Source organism: Mustela nigripes, chromosome 1 (assembly GCF_022355385.1).
Source record: "Mustela nigripes isolate SB6536 chromosome 1, MUSNIG.SB6536, whole genome shotgun sequence".
Lineage (NCBI taxonomy): Eukaryota > Metazoa > Chordata > Mammalia > Carnivora > Mustelidae > Mustela > Mustela nigripes.
The window spans coordinates 89,871,121-89,895,857 of NC_081557.1; the positions used below are offsets into that span (position 1 = coordinate 89,871,121).

Sequence of the window (24,737 nt, forward strand, 5' to 3'; positions counted from 1 at the left end):
GCGTACTGTGCCAGGTCCTTTACAGTTCGGCTTGCACGTGTGTTCCGCTGTCTGGTGTAATCACCACGGCATCTCCAGGAAGTCGGCCTTGAGATTATGGTCAGACCAATTTTGTAGATAAAGAAACTGAGGCTCCCAAAGGTTAAGCCACTTTCCCAAATCACACATTCCTATTAGTGGAACACCCAGGACTCCAACCGAGGCCTGCTTGACTCTGGATGTTGCGGTCTTAAAACAACATCATCTGGTCTTTTTAATAACATGAGCAATAATCATTCGTGTTACCTCTAACATTTAGAGCACACGGACTATGGCACGGACCACTGTAAATTAAAATCACTCAACTGCCATGATAACCCTCTGAGGTAGGTGCTATGGTTAATTGCCTGTTACAGGTTGGGAAACTGAGGCATAGAGAAGTTAAGCCAGAGGCCCAAGCCCAGTTAGATGCGTCCTGAGGCAAAGACACCCAGATGAGAGTCGCCAAATGGTGGAGCTGGGAGCAGACTTAGCAGCCCCGGGCTGAAGGTCCAAAGGAAGGGACAGACAATGGATCGCTGTGAAGCCACCGGTGCCTGGGCAGAGCCTGAGCTGCTCCCCATGCGGCCTCTCTCACCCACCTGTCTCCAGATATCAGCTTCCCTTGGGCCTTGCCCTCCACCACCCTCCTATCTCCCCCACACAAACCAGGACCTGCGCACGGCCTTGTCCGGCTCTGTCTCCTCACAGCTCTGGACATGCCACCAGGCCCTCTGACCTATTGCCGGCCCCAGCTGATGGCTGGCTCAGAAGCCTTGGGCAAGGTGACCCTCCTCTCCACTTGGGTCTTTCTCCAGAAGGCAACTTCAACCCAGTACACGGACCTATCCTTAAAAAAAAAAAAAAAAAAGACCCCAGCGCAAAGTGGGGACAAGGGGTGTCCCTTGCAGTGTCACCTATGTCCTGGATGCTCCTGCCCCCCCTTTCAGAGAAGCCTTTGCCCTCCTGGAGCCCCTTCATAGCCAGCCCTCTCTCCACAGTGCCCAGGCCCGTCTCAGCCTTCCTCACAGGGCACGGGGTAAAGGACAAGGGCGAGGGGGCCACGGTTAAGGTCCGGCAAGGACCCCAGCAGCGGGAGAATTATTTTTGCTTTTGTCCCTGCACCCAGAACACCGACCTGCCACTGCCCCCAGAATGCCACGAGGTCCCTACAGAGCTTAGTCCCTTTTTCCCTGGGGACAAAACCAGGGGAAGGGTTTGTTCAGGAGTTGCCCATGGTGGGGAAGTGGAAAGCCGTTGCCTCTGGCTGGGTGATGTGGGAGCACACAGGGAGAGGAGACGGGCACAAGCAAGGGCAGGCCCAGCAGCTTGCTGCCCGCCCCGCAAGGTGACTTGCTATTGTCTTTCTCCCTCCCCTGCTCCCCCACCCCCACCCCCGGACTTGATTCTCCAGAAGCCTCCTGTTGAGGACAGAGCCACATGGAAAGACAAGGAGCCTGGTGTGCAGCTAGGAGGGCCCCACGGCCCAGAGGCTGGCTCTGGGGTCCCTGGGGATGGGAAAGCAAGGCCTGTGGGGAGTTGGAGAGGGACCACAGATTCTGCGGAGGTGATGCCCTCCCTCCCAGTTGCTCAGAAGCATCTAGACAAGGCCTTGTGCTGAGCTGGCATGTTTCTGCCTCCCAGCTGGACCACAAAATAGAAGGAAACATCTATAAACTTCCTGAGCCGCCTCTGTGGCCGGAAGCCCTGCCAAGGGGCTGCTGGTTCCCCCTCTAATTGGTCTTAATTTCCATGATTTGCAGGTCCCAGGCTCACTGAGCGCCCATTCCCCATCGTGATGGATGGGCAGGAACAGTCGGCCTGGTGAGCCAGCCCCCCGAGGGCACTGGGCTGATCTAGCAGGGTCCTATGGGGTGCAGGGCAACCCAGTCCTCCACCCAGACTCTCCCAGAGCCCCGGGCCCTAAGCCCACTAGAGCACGATCCTTTCTCCCAGTTAACCTCCGTGGGACAGGGCCCCTCCCTTCACACACACAGCAATAGGATGTGGAAAGAGAACAGGCTTAGAGCCGGGGCTCAAACTAGAGATCTGTCCCATCCTCCTGAGAGGCCCTCCCGGGCCCAGCACATAGTAGATGCTCAGTATGTTGCTCCACAGCTTGGCTGATCTCAGGGGACTTGACTTTACACCATGTTAAGCTTGGATGTCTTCTATCACCTGCTCTCTGGTCCTGCATTTGTCACAGTGACTAAAGTATTAAGTCTGGAGTCGGGCTGCCTTAGTCTGAATCCCAAATACATTGGTCCTGGCAAGGTAATCTTGGGCAATTACTTAGCTTCTCTGTGCCTCAATTTCCTTATCTTTAAAATGGGGGTAATAGCATTACCTGCTTCATTGCCTCATTATATAAAAATGTACGCTCTGAGAGCAGAATAATGGATCCCAAAGGTGTCCATGCCCTAATTCCCGGGACCTATGACTATGTTACATTATGTGGCAAAGGGAATTTGTGGAGGTGTTTAAAGTAGGCCCTTGAGATGAAGAGATTATCCTGGACTGTTCAGGTGGGCTCAACCTCATCACACGAGTTCTTAAGAGCAGACAGTTTTTCCCAGCTAGGTTAGGAGAGACAAGTCAGTGGAGGAAACCCCAGGGAGAGGCAGTGTTGCTGGATTTGAAGACAGAAGCAAGGGACACAAGCCAAGGAACACAAGCCTGTGGAAGCTATAGAAGGTAAGAAAATGGGGGTGCCTGGATGGCTCAGTTGGTTAAGTGGCTGCCTTCAGCTCAGGTCATGATCTTGGGGTCTTGAGATTGAGCCTCAGGCTCCCTGCTCAGTGGGAAGTCTGCTTCTGCCTCTCCCTCTACTGCTCCCTCTGTGCTCTCTCGCTAGTGCTCTCTCTCAAATAAGTAAAAAAGGTAAGAAAATGGCAACACTCCTAGAATCATCAGAAAGGACTGCAGCCCTTCCTGCACCTTAATTTTTAGTCCAGTGAGACCTGTGTTGGACTTCCAACCTACAGAATGACAAGGTAAATGTCTGTTGCTTTAAAGCACTAAGTCTGTAGTCATTTGTTACAGCAACAACAGGAAACTCATACATCCTAGAGTGCGAGCACTTAGAACCATGTCTGGCAGACGGTCAGAACTCAATGTCAGCTCTGTGCTATCAGTATTATTGTCATCACCACTGTGCTAATACAGGGCAGAGGACACAGTGTTGCTTCCCTCCACTCCCCGGTGCAGCTGCCTCCCCAGCAAGACCCTCGCAGAGCCGGGGTCACACTCACTAAGTTTCGGAGAGTAAATGCAAGGCACCCAGGGAGCCCGGAACCATGTCACTTGGCACAGCCACCCTGTGAGCAAGAGACAGATGACTGGCTCCCCTGTGTTCTTTCTTTTAAAGAACAGCAGTGGGGACCCCCACCCCGGGAGAGTGGGGTGTGCTCACCTGGTCTGGTTACAAGGGCATGCCTACAGTCGCCCCTGCAGAGAGAACAACTCTGGGGCTTAATGGCGCCTGTCTCACCCCCCCACCCCAGGACAGGTCTGGCCACTCTCATGGTTTGGAATCCCGAACTTGTCCCTGGCTGGAGGTGGGATGGCCGAGCGAGACAGAGTACGGACACTATGTCCATCAGCAGTGAGTTCCCCCACAGAAAGGGCTTGCTCCCATGTCCGCTCACTCCCAGCTGCTCCCCCAGCCAAGTGAAAGTGAGGCTCGCCCCTTCTCTGATTCCTCCAAGCCTGCATACCTCCCCTTCCTCCTCACCCCCAATTTTCCCCCTTGGCAACATGCCACACTCTCCCTGGATACTGAGAGGCCTCAGAAATCTGTCCCTACTAGATCTCCTTCTCAAGAGCCAGTGAGGCCCAAATTGGTACCACACATAGTCTTCAGCCTCGGACCAGACTGAGCCCAGTACAGACATCAGACTGCCCAACGATGTCCACAGAAAGCACCATCTCAGGGGACAAGGGCACAAGAAGAGCCATTGCTCCCAGGGACACCCTGACCTCAACCCCAGGGCCCATCCCATGTGGCCGCCCGCTGCCCACCAAGATCTGCCCTCCTATCCCCCACCCCCCAGCCTCCCTTTCTGTCTGCAGATCAGCTTCCTGTAGGCACTTGCCCACTGCTCCCTGTTCAACATTCATGGGCAGTTCATGGGCCATGGAGCCTCCTTCTCTTCCTCCCCCTAGGCCCCCAACCTACAGTCTTATTTTCTGATAGAGAAATTCCCTTGAACACCATCACCCCAACTCTGACCAACCATAGGGAGCCGATCTGTGTGGGTACCTTACAGAGTCACCACTGACCAACGTGGTACCTCTGCATGAATTAAGAAAATGTGCCCCTCTGCCCAGGTGGACGTACGCTCCACCACCACGTGGCCTGGTGAGAAGAGCTTTGGCTGGGTTTTAGCACCCATTTACCACTTGGCCAGCTGACCTTGCACAATGCACAACCTGCCCACCTGTGCAGAGCAGCCCTCTTGGACAGACTGCAGAAAGTACACCAACCAAAGGGGCCTGATGGACCCCCAAGTCTTAACCTCTCATTTTCGAAGTGAGAACGTGGACACCAGAAGGGGAGGATAATTTATCCAAGGTCACACCTCAAGCTGGGGGCTGACCCAAGGCCAAAGATGCAGATGTCCTGATTCCCAATCTTGTGCCTATTCCCTCAGCTACTCTACGCATGCCTCTCTCTTGGGGACAGATGGCCAAGTCAAGACAGCAGGAGAGCAGTGCCGGGGGAAGCCTTCCTGCACTAATTACAAGAAAAGTGATAACCTCACCCCAAACTCTGTCTAGACATAAAACTGAACATAAAACTCTCTGAACCATGTACCACCTTACCCTTGGCTGGTGTGGAACGTAAATACAGATCATTCCCATTCATTTCCCATCCACCAACCACATTTATCCTATGCTGCATCACTGTGAGTGCAGCCCCTATGTCCATCTAGGTTGGATGTCTTAATTTCTTGTCCAGAGTTCCCACTACCCTCCAATACCACTGAGCCAGAAAAGCTGGAGAAGATAAACACACACACCTTTTCTCTGTCTCTCTGTCTTTCTGGGTGGTACCTGTGATTATGATATGGTGATGAAGCTCAGGCAGAGCCAGACCTCCTGGTTTTGAGAGCTGCCTTTGCCATTTCTTACCTATGAGATTTCAGGCAGGGCCTTAACTACTCTTTGCCTCAGTTTCCTCTTTAACTCAATTAGATTGCATCATGCATGACTTCACAGAGGTTATGAAGATCATGAGAGTGGGTGTTTGTGCCACACTTAGCACAGGGCCTGGCTAATAGCCAGCACTCAGCAAATACTGGCTGTAACTATATTGAGCTGCTGTTTCTTAACACCTTATCCTGGCCCTGTTTTCCTGCAGTTGGGGGTGAGGGTGGGGGAGGGCACTGTCTAAGCTGCCTGGCATAGTCTCCATCTCAGTATTCCAACTGACAGAGCAAGGCTGGATTGGCTTGATAAGTAGTGAGCTCCCTGTCACTGGGAGCAATCAAGCAGAACCAGATGAGCATTTGGCAGAGATGTGGCAGAATGGGGTAGGAGATCAGAATGGGGTAGGAGAGGTCTCTTCAAAGTCCTTTCAAACTCAGATAGACCAAATATATGAATAAACCCACATCTCTGGGCACCCACGTGGGCACAGCCTTGCCCACAAATGGGGACACACATACAAGGGCACACTCTCCCCAACAGCTTCCGGGACTAGGAGGGAGTGTCTCCAACCTGGCAAGCCAGTAGCCTGGCCCAGCCCCTCCCCCAGCACCCCGCAGATTTCTGTGTACACACTAGTATGCAGGTGGCAAGCAGGAGCTTCCAGGGAGGCACCAAGTGGGATTTCAAGGAGCCTGTTTCCTGCCACTCCCAGTTCTCTATTTACAGGCACCACCTGCCAACCCCCCACACCATCACTGCTGCCCAGCTCTGCAACTCTCAGACAGGATGGGGCCAGGGACCAGGTGCTGGGCAAGTCAGGGGACCTGGAACAGTCCTCTAAAGGGTCAGGGTGCCCAGGATTCGGATACAGTGAGAGGTAAGGATTTCCTTATCAGCGAAGTGATGAAGCCGAGTTTGCAGAAGGGTCAGGAGCCCTGCCTCCAGCCCAGGCAGCCCAGGCTCAAATCCAGTTCCACTGTCCAGGAGTCGGCCAAGAGGCGAGACTCAGGGAATCCTCACCAGCAGAACTCTTCCTACCCCTGCCATCTCCCGTCTCCCACCCCACCGCACACCGCCCCCCAGCACTCCTCTGGGTGCCGGGTGCCACCTATAAGCCATTCTACAGAGAGGACCCGTGCTGATAAACCAGAGCAGCCGGCCAGCCAAACTGCCTTATCAGCCCAGGATGCATTACGGCGTATTATTTGTCTCTGCAGCAGCTGTGACAGCGGTTCTTCGTTCCTAACAATATTGGCTTCGCCTGGTATTAAAAAGGGCCCCTAAGTGCCACGTACATCTTTGCTGGGAGAGGACAGCACAGTGAGGGGGGAGGCGGGGGGGGGGGGGGGCCGATGGGGCGGTAGGCCAGCCTCTGGGATGAACCAGTCCCTGCGGATTCGGATTTGTCTAGAGGTGGTTGGTGGTTGCAGAAACTGGGGTGAGGGCAGAGAAGGAGAAGGGGGCGAGGCGCAGAGCTTTCCCCAGGCCGCGTTGCCCAGCTCCACAGCTGCCTCGCCTTCCGCCCCCCAAGAGAGCGGGGCGCTGCAGGAGGCGGGGCGCGCGCGCGCGCCCCCTCCAGCTTTCCTACCACAGCCCGGCTCCTCTTCCCTATCAATGGCCTCTTTGTGGCTGCAGAAGACCGGAACGACTACACGAAGTGCAGGGGGAGGGGTGGGAGGCCGCCTCGAGGACACCCGGGCGGGCGCACAGGACCCCGACTGCTGCCGTCGGGGCCAGAGCTCCCCGGAACCCGGGAGAAGCGCGCTTCCCCGAGGGTCTGCACGCTCTGGAGTTGGAGAAAGGGGCCGAGAGGGCGGTGGCCGGGGCCTCCCCACTCCGCGCTGTGGGGCAGTCACTGTACCCGCAGGCCTGGGAAGATGGGGACGCGCTCTCCCCCGGCCCCAGGCCCGCTAGGTGGCGCTGGGCAGTCGTGCTCCTTCAACCTGCGGGCAGCCTCGAGGTCACCAGCGCACCTGGAGGTGGGCCGCGATGGCAGGTGCCGAGGCAGGGACTTGCGAGGTGGAGGAGGGAGAAAGGAGCAGCATCTCTCCTTCCTTTAGGCACGTCTGTCGGATTTCTTTTGCGCTCAGCTCAGTTGCGTGTCCTCTTGAATCTTGAAGGTCTACACCCCCAGTCCACCAGAAACTCACAATCTCAGACAAGAAGAGATACTCACAGGAAAAGTTACTCCAAAGGCCAAATGAGAAGTACAGCCAGTGCTCTGAATTCAGAAACAAGACAGACCTCTGGGACCGCTTGTCTTGACCATTCTGCTCTGAACGGATCAGATGGGTGAAAGTCAGGCTTTCCTTCTGGTGCCAGGCACTGGGCTAGGCTCCCAGCATTCACTTGTGGCCAGGCAACCATCCCTGCCCTCAGAGAGTTTGGGGACTAGAGAGGGAGAACGGCATCAGGCAGATAACTAAACAAATAACTCACTTCAGCCATCCTAAGTGCACAGCTATATAAAGACATAGGGTGGAATATTCCAGTCGTCCTGGGTCACCTGACCAGTCCTAAGCAGGGTTAGAGGTTCGCAGGTTGCATTATGAAAAACATGAGCCCACTTCCCCTTAGTTCAAAGTAAACATCGAGCTGCCTAACATCCAAAGCGCAATGCAAGCTACAGTTCCTTTTTTTCTCTAAGGAAACTGAGAAAAGAATCAGCATTCACTGAGCGCCGAGTTCTATGTGCCAGATATGGTGGGTGTCTTCTCAATCTTCACTCTGTGGGGTGTACGTGAAGCCCACTTTACAGAAGAGGAGACTGAGTCTCGGGGTGGTTAAGGGACCAGCTGAAAGTGCCAAGAGCTAGTTCGTGGCAGAGCTAGGATTTAAACCCACAACTGCCTAAGTCTGAATCCCACACCTCTTCTGCAGGAAAGCACTGCCTCTGGGACCCTGTCAGGATTCCCGGCTGCCAGCCGAAGCAGGGAGTATAGGGAGAAGGAGAAAGGGGCAGAGCAGGCTAAGGAGTCACCAGATTGGGGCCCCCATGACCACCCCCCGTTCTTCACAGCCAGCCCTTTCTGAGCCTCGCCTGACCAAACCTCCATCCGCTTAGCATTCTGCTCAGTTTCCACTCCGCTCCAACTCCAAATGTTTATCAACACATGCTGTAATGTAATCAGCTCCTGGGAAAATACACACCAGGTAACGGATGCTGACAAGAGTGTCAAACAGATGTCCCCTCCCTGCCTGTCCCTCCCTCCCAGCCAGAGCCGGCACACCCAGGAGGCTGGGGGAGTGCCTCTTGCCACGCCAGCCCTCCAGCCCTGGCCACGGAGGCCCTCCGCGGGAGGCTGACACCCTGGAGCCCCACAGGACACGGTGCAGGGGGCTTCACACCCCTCATCTCATCTGGTCCCCCTCCTGGCAGAGTAAGGTGGTCCTCATCTCCCCACTTGGCAGATGCAGCAACTAAGGCACCAGTGATGATAAAACCAGAGTGTAATGGCAGCAGAAGCACCAAAAGAAGAATGATTGCACTGGCTATCCTTTTATCATCAGGCCACCTCCCCACAGAGCGCTTTGAAAAAAGCTGTCCTCGTCACCTTTCAAAGTTGTTGGATCTCATGCCTAAGGGCCTGGCCTCCGTGGAGCTGGCAGGCCAGGTGTTAGGTGACTGGCAGCCTGGTCCCCATTTCTGCTGCAGCCAAGAGGAGGCTGGGTGCTGGGTGTCTTGCAGCACAGAGGGAGGTTTCCGCTGAGGCAGGAGAGAGGAGCTCTGGGGGAAGGGGAGAGCCTTCTTTGTCCTTCTCTCCCCCTTCTCCAAGAACCAGAGCTCCTGGACCCCCGAGGCCCGCCCAGACAGAGGGGAGAGGAGGTGCACAGAGTTGGGGAGCACACAGACGGGACAGGCACCCCCACTCCACCCCAGGATCTCTTGCCCTCCTGGGATCAGCTGTCGGAAATGGCAGTCCTAAAGGAGATCGGTATTTACTTTTCCCTCCAACTCGGTCAATTGCTCCTTTCATCTGACTGGAGTTGTAAATGAGACTTTATGGGATTCCTAATGATGGCGGTTTCCCTTTATCAGCCTCCAATTCCCACTTCTCAGCCAGGGCTGACTCTGGGAAATGTTTTGACCCGGAATCCAGAATCCAGCAGCAAGCCAGTGCCCTGCTTGCTTCTTTCTCTAGTGCGAGCTGGACCTTGTCAAACGGACCCAGGGGCCCCATGGGGAGGCTCGCCGCAGAGAAGTCAGATCTGGGTTCCAGGCAGTGTCCCAGATGGTGTATTTCACCTCTCCGGCTTCTGTTTCAACCATAAACCTGGGGTAATAATGCCCAGTCCACCCACCTACCTCCGAGCTGCTGTGAGACTCCACTGAGATTACAGACCTGAAAGCCCTTTGAAATATACAAAGCAATCACCCAGCCTGGTATTGCTATTGTTGTTTGTTGTTGTTGTTGTGATGTTGTGTAGGTGCCACTGCGAGAGTGAATTAGAGCAACCTAGACGTCTATGAGAGTGAACCCGGTTTTGTACACCGAAGTGTGTACCAGTGTGGCAGAAGGAGGGAGCTCTTGTGTTTGCACCAGCCTTTAAAGGAGTGTCTGCGGCAATGTATGGGGGTCTATGAGTGTATGGGGACATGGGCACCTATTCCAGTGTCTTCATATAATATCCCATTAACACAAAACAATATCATAATCCCGTGTGCCAGGTCTTGTGCTAAGACCTTGACAGAGGGTGCGGGTCAGCAGAGGTGTGCAGGCACCTGCGTGAGGCTGTACACAGAGTGTTTGTGACACACGCATGTGTCAGTGTTGGATGAATGCAATGTCACGTGGGCCTCTTCCTCTCTTGGGCAGCAGGGAGTCCCTCTGAGTGCTTGCCTGAGTTTCAGCGACAGCGTGGGCATGAATGTCGGTGAATCTGAGTGTATACGCGCTCGCATGTGTGTGCGTGCACACGCATATGGGTGCACACCCACTTCCCTCTTCCTGGGCAGATTGATGTCATCATTCGTTATTTATCAGCTGCCTGAGCTACGGGAGACCCCCACGTGCCCTGAGCTCATTGCCATGCAGCCATCAAGCCCACACACACACACTGTGGTGACAGCAGCATGCTTGGGAGGGGGCCAGCACTCTGCTCTCTGGAGCCACAGTCTGTGCCAGGCAGCGGGGCCCCTGCTGGGGGAACGTACAGATTGACTCCACTAGACCAGAAGGTGCCGGAGGCCTCGCAGATGGGCCAGGCTCAGGGACCTTGGGGGCAGGACAGACAAGAGCTAGCACCAAGTTCAATGACCCGCTCCTCTGGACCTGGCTAGAACAAGCTAAACCCAGGGTCTGGCCCAGGAATGCCATGCCAGCACAATACCAGTAGGAGCTTAGCGTTATACTGGTTGACTTCCACGTGATGTGAAACACCTGTGTGCTCTGCCCACACTGGGGTTCCTTGCTGCTCCGAGGATTAGATCCAAACTCCCTCAGGCAGTGCATGAGGCCCACACAACCTGGTACACACTTCCTGGCCCCTTCTCCCCCTCTCCTCTTGCACCGCACCAGGCAGACACAACTACTCAGTCCTACAATACCCTTGGACCCTTGGGCCTTTTCGTGGCCTTTCCCCCTGCCTGATTTCTCCATAGAATATCCCTGGCTAGCCAGTCCTTGCCAGTCCTCGCCCCTCAGGGTTCAGCCCACCTCCACAGGAATGCTTCCCTCACCCTTCCTGACCCTCTAGAGTAGGGAAGGTTCCCCACAACTCTGCCATTCCTATAGGTCCCTAGATTCCCCTATTATCTTACTTCTTTATAGATCCTTTCTTCCTCTCCCATTGACTTGCGCTCCCCCCCCCCCCCACTGACTCTTCCAGGAAGGGAGAGAGCGCGTCTTAGTAGCTCACGACTTTATTCCAATGCCTAGCATGGGACCCGGCCATAGGCGGGCCACAAATATTTGTTAGTGAATCATTGTTAAAGCCTTCTGTGGGAGAATGGTTGCCTCGAGTCCTCCATGTTAAATCACAGCGTGCATCACTATGGGCTCTTGGTCTCTCAGATCTCAAGGCTGAGGAGAATGGCGCCCTTCTTCTCCCCCGCCCACTTCCTATCCCTCAGTAAGAAACCTCAGCCCCAACCTTTACAAATGGAGGTCATCAACGCTATCTCACAAATGAGAAAGCTGAGGTAGAGTGGCTCATGAAGAGGATGACCATCCCCCAGTTTGCCCAGAACTTTCCCTGTTCCCATTGGCACTGAAAGCCCCATGTCCTGGGAACCCCCTCCACCCCGAGCAGACTGGGACAGCTGGTCACCCTTCTCATCCACACTTAGGAAATGGCAGATCTGGGACACAAACCTGGGACTCCTGATTCCAAATCTTATACCCCCTCTCTGCTCGGCTGCTCCCTAAGGGCCAAGTTCAATGACCTGCATGGGCACAGTCTACCCTTTGGACATCCAGGTCACTTGACATCCTCCTAGAGCAGCTGTCCCCAGAAGCATGTACTTAAGGAATACAGGACATTAATATTAACCTAAATCAAATATAATTCAGAAGCTCATTTCTGGAGGAAAAGCACTTTATATAATCTGGGAAAAAAGTAAATCTAGTATTAAAGTAACTTTATAATGATGTTAAAGTAAACTAATTAAAAAAAAAACTTCCCCTGCAAATTGTTTCCATTTCTCCATGCTGCCTTCCCATTTTTCTATAGGAACATCTTTTTTTTACAGGATTGCAATGCAGCTTATGTATCGTGCTTTTTAGTTCACACCATAGAGATATGGTTCAGATTTTCCTCATTCTGGATGCACCATGTCACTAACATCCTTCATGAGCACAGATCACGGGGAGTCTGGGCTCAGGGCTGCCTCCTTACCCAAGGACTCCTTCCTCAGCAGGACTTCCTAACTCAAGAGCCCCAGCTGGGCTTCTGGGGGTTGCCACGTGACTACCATCCTGTGCGTGCATGCCCTTTGCGGGCCAGAGGGGGAAGGCTTTCATTGGATCCTGAAAAGGTCTGAGGCCAGAGAGGTCAAGACCCACAGCTCCACGGTGCCCCCAGAGAAGATGGTGCAGCCGCATCCCCACATACCCAGGACAAGTGTCCACCACACGCTTTCTCCATAAGACTCGGGCTGAACCCAGATCTCCATCCCTCCCCTACAATCAATTCCATTTCTTAACTTCCACAGGGCTCTCCAAAAAAAAAAAAAATCAACTTTCTCTAGACAAGTAGTACATTATCCTAACCACAACACCCTTCCACCCCCAAACTGAAGGCACCAGCAAAGGGAAGGGAGTGTGGGTGGGACACCATGGGGTACGCTGCAGGCAGAAGGCTCCCCAGCCCCTTGCCGTGTCTTGGTCTCAGCTCCCTGATCCACGCAGGTCTTCAGCAGAACCCCCTTCCCAGGAGCGCCGTTGAGTTTTTAATATTCCCAAATCAGAAATGCTGCCAAGGACTGTGGACACGGTGATTTGCAGGAATGCATGGAGTGCCTTCTGACCTGAGGCAGGGTATAGACTAGTTTGCCTTCTGGGTCTTCTTTCTGGAGAACTGGTTGGTTCAAGGTGGAACCCGGGCCTTCTACCATGGCTCAGAGCTCCCACTCCCAGAGCTGTGGAGCTCCCTGGGACAGCACGGTTCATGAGGGCGGTGATGATGGCTGCCTGTCAGCCATCTTGGTACCACTCTGACGTGGCGGACCATTGTGCCTGGGGAGCAGCTGTGTTCAGCTGGTCCATCGTCCCCAAGAGCAATGGCAGCCGGGGCAATAGGGAGGCTCTGCAGTGATCTCTGGGAGAATAACAATAATTAAATGTTGCTAAGCACTGTGGGATACACAGGCACCATCATAATCACCACAGCTACCAAGGTGATGATAACAGTAATTAGGCGCTGTAGTTTCCCACTGCCTGGGGTGAGGTTGGCCTGTCAGGTTAGGGAAAGGGGCACCCATACCAGCGGGTCCTCTCTGGGGTTGGCTAGGGCTTGGCCATACTTTCTCTAGAGAGTTCCTCTTCCTCTCCTCTCCCCTTGCCCTCGGCCTCCATTGACCCTCGGCTGGGGACCAGGCTCAGAGGAAAGGGTGACCCCCCTTTCGGCATACCATTTTAATATATGTTCGAGTTTATCTTCTATCAGCAGATTTCCGGGTATGGGGGGATCTTGGGGACTTCTTAATAGGGCTCCCCCTCACATCAAAGTATGCTTTATTAGCCAATTACTAAATGACACAGAGGGGCCTGGAATATGGCCGGGAAGGGAAGTCATTATTGTATTGACTTTGGGTCTTGTCCAAACCCAACAGCTGCCTCTCTGAAAGAGCCCGTGGAAGCTGAGGGAGGGCTTTGGGATGCTTTCTTGGGGGTGGCACCTTCCTCAGGGCCGATCTCTGTCTGGTCACAGCCCCCAGCCAGGGGAGAGGTGACAAAGGTGAGTCCACCTGCTTGTCCTTTGAGTGGGCTATCATTCCTACCGTCAACAAGCCTTGGAGCCAGGAGGGAATGCGGAGTTCCTGCAGGCCCCTCTCCGCACCAGGGCAAGAATCCCATGGCCAGCAACGCCCATACAGGGCCCCGAGGCTTCAGTCTGAAAAGAGACAGTGAGCTGATTCCATTGTTGTTCCCTCCACCGCCTCCCCAGACTAAACCGAGATCTACTTCCCCGATCCACATGCCCAATTCTCCTTGAGGAAGGCACACAGACTGGCCTTGCTCCTTTTCCCTTCAGGTTTTGGAAGAATGCTAATCCCACCTCCCTTCCCCCTCCTTTGGTACCTCCTTTGGCCTCTCCTTTACAAGGTCTGAAGCCACCTCTCTCATCGCTGCGCAGGTAATGTCAGCTCCTACCTCGCCACATGGACCTGATCATTTACTTCCCTGATTTCCACCCCAAAACTTCTGCCTTCCCCGCTCTCCTCACATTGGCTCCAGGCTCCGAGAAAGGTAAGGCCTTTCTTTTCCAAGGCTGACCTCCAGCCCAGGGCCACTACCGACACCTCCTCCGGGGCCCGCTCCATGAAAGGCACCCTCTTCTACGCCTCACACTTGTTTCTCCAGATCGCACAGTTCACGAGCTCTTTCCCCTCTGCCTTCAAGATGTTCGGTAGCTTTGGATTTCCCAACAAAAAGAGGGGAAAGAAGCCGCTTGGTCTCTGTTGTGCTAAGCCTCTCCAAGCTTCTGAGCCGTGTTACTCGTTCTGTCCACCACCAAACTTCCCCAGAGCAGGGCGGACACCTGCTGCTTCTGCTGGTCCACCTTCCATTTGCTTCTCCTGCCTCTCTGATCCGGGTTCTGCCCTGACTCTACCTCCAACAGCACTCTCGCAGGTCACTGGTGTTTCTGCCACCCTTTCCAAAGACCCCCTTCTTTTCTTTACTTTTTTTTTTTTTAAGATTTTATTTATTTATTTGAGAGAGAGAGAGAACGAGCAGGCAGAGGGAGAAGGAGAAGCAGACTACCCGCTGAGCAGGGAGCCCGACACGGGTCTCAATCCCAGGATCCTGGGATCATGACCTGAGCTACCCAGGTACCCCCAATGACCCCCTTCTGATCCCCAGCTGTTTCTACTGCCAACCTCCTCCTGCAAGAAATTCTCTCCTCACTTAGCTCCCACAGCAACCCCATCTCTGCGTGCCCCTCCTCCCTCACTGACCAGTCCTCCTCTGTCCTTCCTACCCGCAATATTGCCAGATTCATCTCCAGAGAGCACAGCTCCAGCAGCCCCCAGTAAGTGCTTCTCTGTTCATAGACCCTCCATGGCTCACTGCAGCCTGCAGAAAAAATAAATCACAGAGTTCTGAAATCATGCAACTACAGTCGACCCGTGAAAATCATGGGTTTGAACTACACTGGTCCACTTACACATGGATATTTTTTCAATAAATACAGTCCAGTTCTGTAAATGTAGCTCCTTTTCCTTATGATTTTCTTAATAACATCTTCTCTTCCCTAACTGATCATAAGAATCCAGCATATGATACGTAGAACATACAAAATGTGTTAACCAACTGCTTACGTTATCCATGAGGCTTCTTTCGAGTCAACAGTAGGCCATCAGTTGTTAGGCTATCAGTAGTTAAATCTGGATTCAGATGTTCAACCATGTGGGAAGCTGGTACCCCAACCTCCATGTTGATGGAGAGTCAACTATAGACGCAGTACAGAATATATCATGTCACGATATGTTGGGGTGGGGGGAGTCAAACTTTTTAAGCAGCAGAATCATTAAAAAGGACCTTCTTCAAAAGCCCCATGTTGAAAGAGCATGAAAACAAGGTGCTCTTGAACAGGGAATGGAGAACCCAGGAAATTCTAGGGCTTTCGAAACACAATTGGAAAGCCGCGGAACAGATTAAACGCCTCAGTGTGAGATGAGACGATGGGAGCCCAGAGAGGAGAAGCGGTGGTAGAAAGTGGCACAGGATGTGGGTTACTCAACCCACACATTTTCACTGAGTGCCCACCAAGGGTGAGGCACATTCGAGGTGCTAAGGATAGAGCAGACAAGACCCACATGTCTGCGCTGGAGGGGCTGAGAGCCCGGGAAGGAAAGAATCAAGTATCACAAGCAATTACAGAAGGGGTACGGCATGCAAGGGCTCTATGACAGCATATAGGAGGGGACTTGCCTGTTCTAAAGGGCAGAGGGGGCCACTCTGGGGAAGTGACACCGGTAAACTGAGCCCTCAAAAATAAGCGTCTGGCCAAAGGGAAAAGGAAGAGCATCAGTGCAGATGGAACAGCATGAGCAAAGACCAAGGATGCCAGTTTGATGGTCTCATAGAACCTCAGGAAAGCCCCATACCCCTACTCTGTGCCCTGGAGCTGGGCGAGGTGAAGCCCCACGGACCCCGAGGAGGACTGGACACAAGCCCCACAAGCTGACAGGCCAAGGAAGCATTCTCGGGAATTCGGACCCGCTTGTGTGCAACAGAACACAATCCACCGCCAAATGCAATGTGATATTGTGGATTGGATCCCCACACAGGGAGCAGACATCAGTAGAAAAATGAGGAATCCGATAAATTCTGTAGTTCAGTGCATAGTATCGCACCAGTACTAATGGCCTACTTTTGACAAATGTACTGGGGACACGGAAGACATTGACATCGAGGGAAGCTGGGTGCAGGGCACATGGAAACTCTGTTGCATTTTTCTCACTCTTCGGTCAATCCAAAATTACCTCAAAACAAAGGCTGTAAAGATTCAGATGGCACCACGGCAGAGAAGAGCAAAACTGGATGTGGGGAGAGAGGTTATGGTTAGAGAGATGACTAACACTTACACAGTTCTACGTATACACCAGACATGCTCCAAAGTGCTTCCAGTTGTTCAACTCATTGACTCCTCACAACCCCACAAAGTAGGGGCTACTCTTCCCCTTCATTTTACAGATGAGGACCTTGAGCACAGAGAGGTTAAGTGACTTGACCAAGGACACACAGCTACAAGGCAGCAGAGGGGGGCGGTTTAAGGATTCAGGCAGTCTAGCTCCAGAGTCCCAAGTGCTCGACCATCACATTTCACTCCCTCCCTTCAGTGTGCACTGGCTCTACAGGCCGGGGGCAGCGGGGGTGGGGTTGTCACAGCAATCGGGCAGAAATTATGAGCATGTGGATAGCGGGCTAATAGCAGAAACGGAGCAATCACTAGACTTCATATTGGAAGCAGAATGAACAGTGTTTGCTTTTGGATTAGAATATGGTGGTTGAAAAAGCAGCAACAATGAGTCCCAGGCTTCCTGCTTAAGAGAAGGGACCAGAGCCTAGTCTCCTGACACTTAGTCCTGCTTCCTCATGTCCCTGAAGGGCATCTTTCAGACCTTTTGCATTCTGGCTGCATTTTCCTATCCCTTTCTCTTACACAACCCCAGAATGCAAAACAAAACAAAACAAAACAACCCTGCACTGCTCACTGCCACACAGTGAGAGCCCCAACCTCTCCCACCTTCACGTTCTTGTACAAGCTGCTCCCTCCACCAAAATTCTCTCCTGGATCTCCTTTGGTCCAAATGTGACCCACCCTTCAGGGCCTAAGGCAAAAGACACCTCTTCCAGAAGCCTTCCCTGCTCTCCACAATGAGAAGCACTCACTCCTTCCTCTAGATGGCCGTGTTTGGGGGCTGTCTTTGGCAGTGACCAGCTTTCATGCTATAAGATAGTTATTTGAGTGAGGTGTTGGTTGTTGGCTTTTGTACCCTCGGTAGCTAGCATAGTATATACTCAAAAAGACATCTGTTTACTCTCTGAGTAAACAAGCTCTATCTTATTTTCCTTTGTGTCATCCCTAGCTCTCTTTTCTGTCTGCTGTAACCCAACACACACACACACACACACACGGCTGGTACCCATGTTGGTGCTTTGCACGTTTTAGGGCTTGCTTAAAGGTGATGAGTGAATGACCATACTATCTCATTTCCTTGCCTTCATCTTCTCCATCCAACCCATCCGCAGGCAGCCATGCCAACCCCCAGACATGCCCTTTCTGGAAGTTCATGTAAGAGCAGATCAGAGAAGCCTCACCCAAGGGTGAAGAGGTGGGAGAACATGAGCACGGAAGTAGTGGGCACTGGTTCCTCTGAATCTGTCTCCTCAGACCCATCCATTCAGCTCCTACAATGCGCCAGACAGAGTCTCAGGCCATGGCAATAAACCAACTCAGCCATGGCCCTTAGGAGTACCCAGGGGCCAGAGGGGAGGTGTCTAGCCGCTGGTGTGGGCACCACGAATCAAATTTGATAAGACATTCCCCAGCATAAACCCCTCCTGGGGGCTTCCAGGCATTCACAGAGCCACAGGTCTCTCTCTTCCCCAAGTCTAAGGCTCAGGCTAGAACCAGCGTGTGTGTCCCACTCACCCAGCTGGTGCTGGTCCTTGTGACTTTCCTCCTACGGATTTCCCCCCACCTGAAATCCAGTCTCTTGAATGCGTCCCCACTCCAGCACACATCTGTCTGTTAGATGACTCACCCAGCCCCTGTGTCCCTTCTCCCCAGAAGCCTCCATGATCCCCATCCCACCCCAGGCAGAACAGGGCACTTTCTCCACAACCCACCAAATCCTGGGTGTGCACCTCTGGACACACTACACACAGGAAATACTAGCTTATAACGTCTGTTTCTATATCTGTCTTCCTTCTTTGCCCCCCAAACTAGACTGTGTGTCCTTAGGGCAATGATGGTGTCTCATCCTAAGCCTGGCACGGTGCTTGGTACAAAGAAAGCTCGATTATATTTGTTAAATATAAAAGACATGTACATGAGTGCACAAACATCCACGTTTGAGTGCCAAATTAGACCACTTCAGCAGGAAAATGAGAGACGTGCCAGGGCCAGATCCCCAATAGTGAGAAAGTGGTGCCCTCCTTGCCCAGCCTGCTTCTGCTTCTATATCCAGGAACTGGAATTTATATTTTATCATGAGACTGGCACTTCCCCTCTGCTCCTGCCAGCTGGACAAGGCAGCAATGGGCAAAGGGCATGTTATCTGGTCAGGCATCTGGGGAGAACTTGTTCCTCCCTGGTGGGAAACTGTCTGTGTGCCTGCCTTCTCCCAGGGTGGAGGATCAGGGTAGGAGATCCAGAGGGAAGGCGGCGCAGAGGACAGGCTTGGGGATGCCAAGGGTCCCCGAAGGGCCCAACCGCCTTGGCAGGAAGCCAACGACACCCAGATGTGGTGGGTGGTGAACGGGAGGCGGAGAGTCCCTGCCCTGCCTCGGACACTTGGCTGGATGGGTCACTTTCGCAGGATTCCTGCAAATCGCCCAAAGCCAAGGCTCTGGCAAAGAGAGTAGAGGTTGGTTTCCCGCTGGTTTCAGGAGGGGAGGAAGCTTCAGTTTCGGAGAAAGGAAATCCTGCAAAGGGAGCAGAGATTAGAAAGGACCAGAAACCTCAGTGGCACCATCTCACCCACGGTTGCCCACCACCAACGTCTCTGGCAGCTTCTCGACGTCTGTCCCCGCATAGCTGCCTCTCCCTTCAGCGTTCAGGTGATGCAGAGAGGGGAGCCCTGGCTGTGGGGTTCCAGTTCCAAGTCGGCTGGCCACTTTCTGCCCTTGTGCCCCTGAGCGAGTGTCCTTCCCCTCCTCTGGGCCTTTGTTTCCGCATCTGTAAAATGGGGCTAAGGTTGGAGTAGAGGGCCTGTAGAAGCCCTTTCTGCTGGACTTTGCCAGATCCAGTAGTCTCCATACTGCACGCTCCCTCCTCCACGGCCCACTCCCCCCCCCCCCAAAGCGCCCCCCCCCCCGCCCCATCTTAACTCCACCCTCACCCAGCAGCCTCGCCCCCCACGCCCGCCGCTAGGGGTCACTGCCTCCCTTTGTCAGCGAGGAGGAGGGCGGCTAGCCCTCTCGCCCTGCGCAGGCGGGAAGGCGGCCGAAGGGGCGCCTCCGGAGCCAGTGGGCCTCCGCAGACCCCCGCCGCCCTCGCTGGGGACCCGCCTCCGCCGGGGGCCGGAAGGGGCGCGCGGTCGGGCCGGGCCGGGCCGGCGCTGGCGGCGCGTCGGGAGCCAGGAGGGGGTTAACGCTGGCCCCTCCCCCTCGGTCTGACATCACGGCGAGAGCGGCTGAGAGGCTGGAGCTCTGCGAGTGAGAGAAAGAGCGAGAGCGGCGAGCGCGGCGCGAGTCGGCGCCCGGGCAGCTGCACATTGTTGCGGATCGCCGGGACCCGGCAGCGCGAGCAGCGGCAGCGGCGGCGGCGGCGCGGGGTGGGTGTGGGGGGACGCGCGGCGCACCCGGCTGGCCCCTCCGCGCTCGGAGCCGCACCGCCCCAGCCGCCGAGCCGCGCGCCCGCCCGCCAGCCGCCTGGGCCCCGAGCCCACCGCGCCGCCCGCCCGCCCGCCGCCCTCGGAGGACGGCCGGCCATGGACGCCTGCAAGTTGGAGCCGAGCGGGAGGGCGTGAGCGCGCCAGGGGCCGGGAGCCCGCGCCGCGCAGCCGGGCAGCCGGGCGCGCCGGGGGTGGGTCCCTCTCCCCAGCCCCGCTCTGCGTGGAAGAAGAGGGCGGGGACCGGCGCGGGGAGGAGAGCGGAGGAGGAGAAGGGGGCATGACTCGTGCAACTTGCGGCGGGCATCCACCAAGCCTCTGAGCCGCCGGCGGCCCGGGGCCCGGACTGCGGCCGCGCCGATCGCACCCAGCCCACCCCGCCCCGGCCGACGGCTGCGGCTGACCTGGATCCTCGGAGCGCCCGCCGGCCGGCAGCAATCGGCCTTCGTCTTCCGGACTGGTTTCTGGAGCGCGGGGAGCGCTCTCCTCGCGGCCCCTCTCGCCGGACCCCCGGCCCCCGATGGCTCGGATGGGGCTTGCGGGCGGCGCTGGACGCTGGTGGGGACTCGCTCTCGGCTTGACCGCATTCTTCTTCCCAGGTAAGCGCGTTCCGTTTTTGCCTTTTTCTTCCCCACTATCCAGTGCCTTCCCGGGGCTGGGAGCTGGATGGCGGGCACGTCTGGGTTATAGGCAGCGAAAGGAGCCAGAAAAGTTGGGTCACGGCTTAGGTGAGGGGGGTGCGGGTGGCACGGCGGAGAAAGAGAGGATGAGAAGCCCAGCAGCCTGCCCTGCGGGGAAGCGGTTGGATGCACGTCTCTGTGTAGCAAGAAAGCACTTTCTCCGCTCAGTTTTCCACAAAAATAATAATATGTAATAGCGTTCTATTTATTTAATAACCAGCTCTCAGCTCGGGGAGCAGTTTGGAAACACTGTATGTTACATAAATGCAAAATAATCACCGTAATCGCCGTCTCGGGGTATGAGACAACAGCCCCAGGGGGAGGGCGTCAGTCTCGGAGCCCCTGGGCTGTGGGTCTGGAGGGCGGCGGGAAGCTTCGTCTCTGTCCCTGGCCCCTTCGCCTGACGGCTTCGCGCGCTCGGGCCCCCTCCCGCCCCACGCAGCCCCACGCGGGCGCCGAGAGCCCGCTCCTGCGTCAGAGGCAGCTTCTCGCTCACCTGCGGTTCCTCTCCGGGTGGGTGAGGCCCGGGCAGCGCGGGCTCGCAGCCTCCCGGCCTTGCGCGGGCGACTTCGCCTCCGAACTCTGCTCGCAGTTTGGGGGCTCCTCCCGGAGGAAGCGCCGGACTTGGTGCCAGCCAAGTGGCTGCATGACCCACTTTCCCGAGGATGCCCCTCGTGTCCTTCCTCGAGGTGCCGGCGGCCGAGGGGTTAACCCGACGCCCGACACTGGGGTGGCCCGCGCTGGCCCATCTGGGGGGGGGGGGGCGGAGGCCAGGACCGGCCGGCGCGTATTGTGCTGGGGAATCAACTGGAAAATGCGTTTAGGAGGCAAATCCGACGAGTCCCCTCGCCTGGGTTTAACCCTTTGTGTCCTGGGGAAGCTGCCTGACTCCCATGGTGGCTGGTGACACCAGCGCCGGGTGGGGGTCGGGGTTCCTCCATCCCTCTGGGAAGAAACCTGAGAGGACCTCCTGCTGGGGCTAGATGGGGTTTCGGTGGGGGAGGGAGGGGGCTTGGCTGGAGCACGTGGTCTGGCCTTAGGGTGGCAGAATCAGGGGTCAGAGTACAGAGAGACCAGCTCCGCGTGGGGGACAATATAGGATCTCCACTGCCTCTGGCAGCAGTCCCTTGGAGATGCCCACGATGCAGCAGACTCCTGGGCTAGTGTGTTACCCCCGGGGTTGCCCAGCTGGCTGCCAGAGTTGCGGAGCTCGTGTGCCCCCGCTGGAAGGCAGGAATCTGGTCTCGTATTCAATTCTGTACCCCTTCTGCCACCAGCTTACTGCCAGGGCTCCACAGATCTCGCCGAGTGGCCGATGGCATCGTAAGCACTTTGTAGAAGCCAGCACAAAGGTTCCCCCACCCCTACAGCCTGTGGGGTGCTGCCTTGCTAGGTGTGTGGGGGTGGGGGCACTGCCCATTTCCAGGGCCCTGACTAGTCCCTTCCGTGGCAGGGTGGTCATAGGGAATTAAGGTCTTCCTCTCACACTGGACCTCCTGGGAAGCCAGCAGGAGCAGAGCTCAGGCCCTGCCTAGGACTCCTCGGGCCCCTGGGGGTTTGGGCTTCTGGGAACCCTTAACTGCATAGTGTCTACACCAGATTCTAGGGAAAGACAGCTTTGGGAGAGTTGTCATTGATCAGGCACACCAGGGGTTAACCTAATTCTGGTCGGACAAAGAGTGGGAAGGTTTGGGGGAAAAGAATGAACTCACCCCCTGCCTCCCCTCCTTTGGTTGTTCTCTTCCCCCAGCTTTGTGATACACCACCGTGGTTAATTCCTTCTTGGAGGGAGCATTGGACGCCTGCCCTGCTCCACCCCGCTCAGGAAGTGGGGCCAGGGAGATGGCACCCTCAACCTGGCTCTAGTGTAGACACTCCCTGTACCAAAAATCCAGATTGAGGGGTAGGAGGCAGACCCAGAACCCCAGCTCAGACAGGCACTTCATAAGCGCACCTTGACTATCATTGTCGTGGCTGGCTGGCATCGGGGCGCCCAGCACTCCTATACCCTTTGCCTGGTCCCTTACAGAGGGAGGCAGGTGGGTGTGATGGTGCCCATCTGACACTTAGATGGAGGCCAGTAGGCCTGCCCACACCCCGCTTTCCACACCCCTGCCAGCTCCCTCCTGAGTGCTTGCTGCATCTCCTCTCTGGGGACTTGCCAGCCTGATGCTCTTTTCTGGGTTCTTTTTAGCTGTGTCAGGGAGCACAGACCAGAGGACCCCTCTGGGGGAAAGCAGGTGAGGGCAGCCCCCAGTGTGAATGATGGCCCCCTGGCTAAAACACACACACACACACACACACACACACACCCCAATCCCAATCTGCTATTGACGTGTAAACACAGAATTATGTTTTTACAACACAGACTTTACTCCCAGGCTGGGCAGTGAAGTCCCATGAGCTTCTGAGATAACAGTCTGTGGTTCCTACAGGTTAACTCCCAGGAGAGGGCCAGGGGGACTCTGGGCTGCACCCTAAAGAGGGCCAGGAGAAGCCCCAGGGAGGAGGCAGAGAACCTGCCTTTGAAGCAGGTGCGCAGAGCTGGTGTCCCACCTACACCACACCCTCCCTAATTGGCTTCCCCAAACCTTTTGTCTAGAAAGGGAACACACACCCCAGGTGTCAGGCACACCCTCAGAAGACCTGTCCCGCTGCTGCGCCTGCCACACACCCCTTCTCTGCAGTCTGTGCAGAGCTCCCAGAAGGTTGTTTCCTTCGAAACTCGGAGTGTCAGAGCTGCTGGGCTCTTTCCCTCTCTCCCCATTCCTCACAGACAGCCCTGTACTCCGGCTTGCTGGGCTGGACACTGTGGCCAAACCCATTCTGCTGTCCTGGGGGTTATTGCATGTGTGACAGCAGTCCCTGGGCCGCTGTGCCATGGAGAGTGTCTCGGAATCAGCTTCTGAGCTGGAGAGGCACAGCTGGAGGACAGAAGACAGTGCAGAGCCTGGGCCCTGCAGCCCTGGCAGAGCAGCTGAGAAGGCATCTCTGAGCCTGAATACCTGTGGCTCTGGGGGGCCGGGGGGGCAGCCCCTTGTGGTCCATTGCTGGCCAAAAGCATGGTATTAGTTCCCGTCTCTGCCGCCCAGCTTTGCACAATGAATCTACCTCGTTGGCCACTTCTTGACCCAGGCCCCTGTTGAACACTGCCAGGATGGTGACATCAGCCCGCAGAACCCCAGTGCTAACGGCTGAGCCAGTGGGCCAGGGCAAGGGGTGGGGGGTCCGGGCAGAGGGTCTGCCCCGGCCGCCGTGTCTGCTGTACTGCCATTGTTTAGCAGCTGACTGATGTTCATTGTTCAGCACAAACAGAAAGCACCCAAGGGAGGTGTGAATATACCTTCGATTTTCCTGATTGTATCTTTCCTGGTGAACCTGGCACCTTGAATGGCTCCTACCTGGGGCAGAGACAGACAGAGAGGGGGCCTGTGTATTCACCTGTTTTCCTGTTGTTGTGTTGTCTGCTTGGATTTTTTTTTTTTTAACTTTGCATGTTGGCCTGGGTGCCGGGCTGGGATGGCCCCTAGCTAGCTGTGGGACTTAGGCTATAATGGTGCCAACAGTCTGCATGTTGTCTCGCCGTCAGTGTCGAGTGGGTACACGCACATGCGTGTGCAAGGCTTTGTGTGCTTGTGTTGGTGATTTACAATGCTTTGTGCCCGTGCAGACCCACAGATGGGTTCGAGGGCAAGGAGATATTTTTCACCAATATTGTGTGGATCACCTGGGGACTGGGGCCATAAATAGACATCAGGTGGATATTCACATGTAACTGATTACTTACATCTTTCCAACTTGGATTTTGTGAGTGGCTCTGTGCCTTGACAATAACCTGTGTCGTTGTCAGAGTGCCCAAGAGGTGATTTTGGGAAGAGACCTAGGATTTGTCCTCAGCCAGCTCCTTCCTAGATGGGCCATCACGTCCTTTGTGGGGTGAGCAGCCTCTACACTGGATGCTGTTCCTATTCTGTCCTTGGTTTTAGAAAGGTCCTTTTAGGACCTCCGCATGCTCACAGGGAGAGGCTCCCATGGAGAGACTTTGCTCTCTTGTCTCCCTGGCAGATAGCATCCAGAACCTGCTGCTCTCTGGGGCCTGGCTTGTCCCCCAGCTTCTGGAGATCCCTGCAAGGCTGGGAGGGGCCCTGGGAGATAGGTTTTTC

The 24,737-nt window shown here is 55.4% G+C and overlaps 1 protein-coding gene and 1 long non-coding RNA gene across 3 annotated transcripts in view; one reads left to right on the forward strand and one right to left on the reverse strand.

Annotated features, from left to right (window-relative positions):
• Positions 1 to 11,976: 11,976 nt before the first annotated feature.
• On the reverse strand, positions 11,977 to 14,916 carry LOC132012597 (uncharacterized). Of its 2 annotated transcripts, none has more exons than XR_009402631.1 (3): positions 14,812 to 14,916; positions 13,610 to 13,722; positions 11,977 to 12,637 (listed from the first exon to the last, which is right to left on the reverse strand). It is a non-coding gene; the product is annotated as an uncharacterized LOC132012597 (long non-coding RNA). The 2 variants fall into 2 exon arrangements; XR_009402633.1 differs by lacking the exon at positions 11,977 to 12,637 and adding an exon at positions 12,651 to 12,927.
• Positions 14,917 to 19,948: 5,032 nt separating this feature from the next.
• Positions 19,949 to 24,737, forward strand: part of NECTIN1 (nectin cell adhesion molecule 1) — a 61,243-nt gene continuing 56,454 nt past the window's right edge. The window contains exon 1 of the mRNA XM_059415410.1: positions 19,949 to 20,493. Within this exon, the coding sequence (XP_059271393.1) occupies positions 20,415 to 20,493 (79 nt within the window). The 5' untranslated portion in view covers positions 19,949 to 20,414. The remainder of the gene's footprint in view (positions 20,494 to 24,737) is intronic.